The following is a 5,000-nucleotide window of genomic DNA, read 5'->3' on the forward strand; positions in this document are numbered from 1 at the left end:
CTACAATGTTGTAGTTTACAGGTAGTCTATGAATCTATGATGTTGTAGTTTACAGGTAGTCTATGAATCTATGATGTTGTAGTTTACAGGTAGTCTATGAATCTATGATGTTGTAGTTTACAGGTAGTCTATGAATCTACGATGTTGTAGTTTACAGGTAGTCTATGAATCTACGATGTTGTAGTTCACAGGTAGTCTATGAATCTATGATGTTGTAGTTTACAGGTAGTCTATGAATCAATGATGTTGTAGTTTACAGGTAGTCTATGAATCTATGATGTTGTAGTTTACAGGTAGTCTATGAATCTATGATGTTGTTGTTTACAGGTAGTCTATGAATCTATGATGTTGTAGTTTACAGGTAGTCTATGAATCTATGATGTTGTAGTTACAGGTAGTATATGAATCTATGATGTTGTAGTTACAGGTAGTCTATGAATCTATGATGTTGTAGTTTACAGGTAGTCTATGAATCAATGATGTTGTAGTTTACAGGTAGTCTATGAATCTATGATGTTGTAGTTTACAGGTAGTCTATGAATCTATGATGTTGTAGTTTACAGGTAGTCTATGAATCTACAATGTTGTAGTTTACAGGTAGTCTATGAATCTATGATGTTGTAGTTTACAGGTAGTCTATGAATCTATGATGTTGTAGTTTACAGGTAGTCTATGAATCTATGATGTTGTAGTTTACAGGTAGTCTATGAATCTATGATGTTGTTGTTTACAGGTAGTCTATGAATCAATTATGTTGTAGTTTACAGGTAGTCTATGAATCAATTATGTTGTAGTTTACAGGTAGTCTATGAATCAATGATGTTGTAGTTTACAGGTAGTCTATGAATCTACGATGTTGTAGTTTACAGGTAGTCTATGAATCTATGATGTTGTAGTTTACAGGTAGTCTATGAATCTAGAGACAGAGCGAAAGAATGAGATAGAGAGAAAAGAAAGAGATAGATAGAGAGATAAAGAGAATGATAGAGAGAGAGAGAGAGAGTAAGCGAGAGAGAGAGAGAGAGAGAGAGAGAGAGAGAGAGAGAGAAAGAGAAAGAGAAAGAGAAAGAGAAAGAGAAAGAGAAAGAGAAAGAGAAAGAGAAAGAGAAAGAGAAAGAGAAAGAGAGATCGAGAGAGAGAGAGAGAGAGAGAGAGAGAGAGAGAAAGAAATAAAGTAGAGAGAGCCCTTGGTGTGTGTCAGGTCCTAGATGAGGATTGATTCTAACAGTGGAGGGCCCTTACGGAGTCAGGAGTGTTTCCTGTTTCAGAGAGACACCACAGCGACCCAGAGTGTGTGTGTGTGCATGCGTGTTTCCTCCGCTCCCTAAGCCGCTCTCTCTTTACCCAGCATGCACGGCTAAGGATAAAGTAAATAAACATCTTAGGTCACGGGGCAGCCCTCTTTCACCCCCCAAAACAAAACAGTGCCTCTTTCAAACACCCCCACCTACGTCCCAAATGGCACCCTATTTTCCTATACCAAAGCTCTGGTCAAAGTGCACTATATAGGGAATAGGGTGCCATTCTCTGGTCTAAAGTAGTGCACTATATAGGGAATAGGGTGCCATTTGGGACGCACCCTCCCTCATAGCAGAACAAAGTCCCAGAGCGCGGGCTACAACGAGCCATAAACACTAAGCTCTCTGACCCATGAGAACCAATATGTCATCTTCAGACTTCAAAAAGAACAGAGGAGAAAAACTCCAACCAAACTAAAAAACAACCACGAACTAAAGATAATTGCTGGGAATTCTTAGACATAATACAAATCAAAAAACCTGGGAATAACTATATACAAAGAAATAGACGTGGAGATATTTAGGTGGATGGACTGATAAAAAATGTTTTAAACATTTGAACTAAAGATGATTGCCGTTGTTGTAATAATGACATTTAAAATTAAAATGGGTATATATAGTACAGTTAATGTTTGTATGGAGAGTTATATAAATCCAATGACATTGCTTTGGCCATGAGATTTGAAGATTGACATATTTCCGAAAATTGTTTGTTTTGAAAGTTTAAATTTAGAGAGGCCAATTTATTAACAACAACAAATAGTACAGAGTATAAAATTATTATTTTCTTCTTCATATGTACACCATAACCAGGCACACTGTGAACATGCCTAAATAACTCTCCCAATACAACCAGGCATCCAGTGAAACAACACTTAATTTGATATATGAACAATACATATACTACTAATAACCACATACAAGTAAATCCTATTAAACTGTCATATGATTTACTTAGATTTTAAGGATTTACTCTTAGATTTTTAACCTTTTACTGCAGCGGGCTAAATCAGGGTCACACAGAGTGTTTCTTGGTAGTCTTAAACAAATCTACTTTTAAACAAAAGTACACACCTCACACACATGGTTATGGGCTTTATAAAAAGAAGACACCTGTACCATGTCAGATATAGAGTTTAAAAGTACTACATTTTGAGTTTGCGTCCCAATATTACACTTTATATACATCACAGAAGACTGAAATATAACAAAACCGTTTGACCGAAACACCAGATATTTTGAATTTTTTTTGTTTTTATCTTGTTGATTAATTATGAAATGATGAAACATATGAATAACCTTCCACCCATGAGGCCACTAGGTCATTGGACTGCAGGGAAAGGGCTACGAATAGGAAACACACCAGTACAGTCCTGTCCTCTCTTCAGACAGACTTTCCTTTCAAGTTAAAGTTAATTACATCGGGTGGCCACGGGCCAAGGTTCTCCCGGGAAATGTATCCGTGAAAAGAGGTGGACGGAAGAGCACTTCATTAATTCAGCAACAATGTGTCTTTCTGAAGGAGAAAATAAACACTTAGGATGAGTCCACAGTACACCTGTTCTGCCCTTGGTCCCTAGCTATAGCCTGCAACCTCACCTAGCACGTCAATTTAGTGAAGACTACCATATTGCGCAGTCTTACTCTTACCCTATCAAGGTCCTGCAATAGACAGAGGCCGCATCCCAAATAGCACCGTATTCCCTACATAGCGCACTAGGTAGTGTAGGGCAGGGTTTGCCAAGGAGGGGCCCAGGACAGAGTCTGGGAAACCCTGGTGTAAGGAATAGTGTGCCATTTGGGCCCCTGGTGCAGCCATGCGTAGCTCCAACAGGTCTGACAGCTCCAACAGCTGTAGGATAAGACAAACACTCCTCCAGGCCTCATCGGGCCTATTAAAAAAATAAAACAATTATCTGTATATTGAGTTCCGCTCCATATCTCTGTCCACACTACGACGTGTTCCATGTCTCTGTCCCCACTACAACGTGTTCCAGGTCTCTGTCCCCACTACAACGTGTTCCATGTCTCTGTCCCCACTACAACGTGTTCCATGTCTCTGTCCCCACTACAACGTGTTCCATGTCTCTGTCCCCACTACAACGTGTTCCATGTCTCTGTCCCCACTACAACGTGTTCCATGTCTCTGTCCCCACTACAACGTGTTCCATGTCTCTGTCCCCACTACAACGTGTTCCATATCTCTGTCCCCACTACAACGTGTTCCATGTCTCTGTCCCCACTACAACGTGTTCCATATCTCTGTCCCTACCACAACGTGTTCCACGTCTCTGTCTATTTTCCCTCCCTACTCGTCCCTCTCTTCCTCCTAGTTGAATATTGTTCTATCTTGATGAAGTGCTCTGCTGCTGCTGTGTGTGCACGTTTGTGTTTATGTGTGTGTGTGTGTGTGTTTGTGTGTGTGTTTGTGTTTGTGTGTGTGTTTGTGTGTGTGTGTGTGTGTGTGTGTGTGTGTGTGTGTGTGTGTGTGTGTGTGTGTGTGTGTGTGTGTGTTTGCTACTGCTAGATGCTAGAGTGTGATGTCACTCACCCGGCCGTATCTGTTAGCGTAAGACCCTGTGAGCAAGGAATGGAAAACGATGATGGTCTCATCCAAGTCCCAGATGAACACTCTCTGGAGAGAGGGGGGGACAAAAAGGGTAAAACAAAATCAATGGTTGCACTCTGTATCCTGCAATGTGATCTGCCCTGGTCAAAAGAGAGAGAGAGAGAGAGAGAGAGAGAGAGAGAGAGAGAGAGAGAGAGAGAGAGAGAGAGAGAGAGAGAGAGAGAGAGAGAGAGAGAGAGAGAGAGAGAGAGAGAGAGAGAGAGAGAGAGAGAGAGAGAGAGAGCGAGAGAGAGAGAGAGAGGATTGGTGCGCCTCAGGGATCTAGATCCATTTAGCTACAGTTGTTGGTCACCACCACCACATCTCTCCCTCCATCCATCCATCCCTCCTTCCCTCCATCCATCCATCCATCCCCTGCCCTTTACATTAGCCCAATCAATAGTGACTAACTCATTAACTGGCTATGTTAACATGCTGCGATGTCAGCACCATAATGGGGCCTAACCTCTCTGAAATTAATATCTTATTAATAATAATTAATTATGAATGATTAATCATTAACACGTTACTTTGACATATGGATTGGCTGGTATCTAATAGGCATTCATATACACAGTTAGTCACCCATATGTTTATGACCTAATCATTAACACGTTACTTTTATATATCGCACATATTTAACATACATAGTTACCCATATGTTTAATGGCACATGAGTATCAGTCAGTTATCTGCCTCAGAGGAGTAATATTCATGAGGTATAATGGTCATCTATCATAGAAACACAAAGCCATCTTATCTCTGTCTCTACCTATTAAGGTAAAAGCAGAAACAGAATTCACTGTTGATAAAACACAAAAATACTATAAAATACGTTTCAATAAATGGTGAACTACACATTCACAAGACAACTAAACATTTTAAAATATCTTCATAGTTAATAAACTATTCAGTAACCAATAATAAGTTTAGGTTATAAAACCACTTTATTCATGTGTGTGATGTGTGGCGTTGGTTAAGGTGGATTAGTCTATTGTGATTCAGACAGGGTGAGGCTGTCTGTTGCCAAGGCAGCGGTGGGGCTAAACACACACACACACACACACACACACACACACACACACACACACACA

The 5,000-nt window shown here is 40.2% G+C and overlaps 1 protein-coding gene across 10 annotated transcripts in view; it reads right to left on the reverse strand.

The window, feature by feature from the left end:
- Window positions 1-5,000, reverse strand: part of LOC121549745 (eyes absent homolog 1-like) — a 181,423-nt gene that overhangs the window by 61,476 nt on the left and 114,947 nt on the right. For all 10 annotated transcript variants that reach the window (XM_041861603.2, XM_041861601.2, XM_041861604.2 and 7 more), the window contains one exon: window positions 3,850-3,933. In XM_041861603.2, coding sequence (XP_041717537.1) covers window positions 3,850-3,933 — 84 coding nt within the window. The remainder of the gene's footprint in view (window positions 1-3,849; window positions 3,934-5,000) is intronic.

The sequence above is a fragment of the Coregonus clupeaformis genome, chromosome 34 (assembly GCF_020615455.1).
Source record: "Coregonus clupeaformis isolate EN_2021a chromosome 34, ASM2061545v1, whole genome shotgun sequence".
In the NCBI taxonomy this organism is placed as follows: domain Eukaryota; kingdom Metazoa; phylum Chordata; class Actinopteri; order Salmoniformes; family Salmonidae; genus Coregonus; species Coregonus clupeaformis.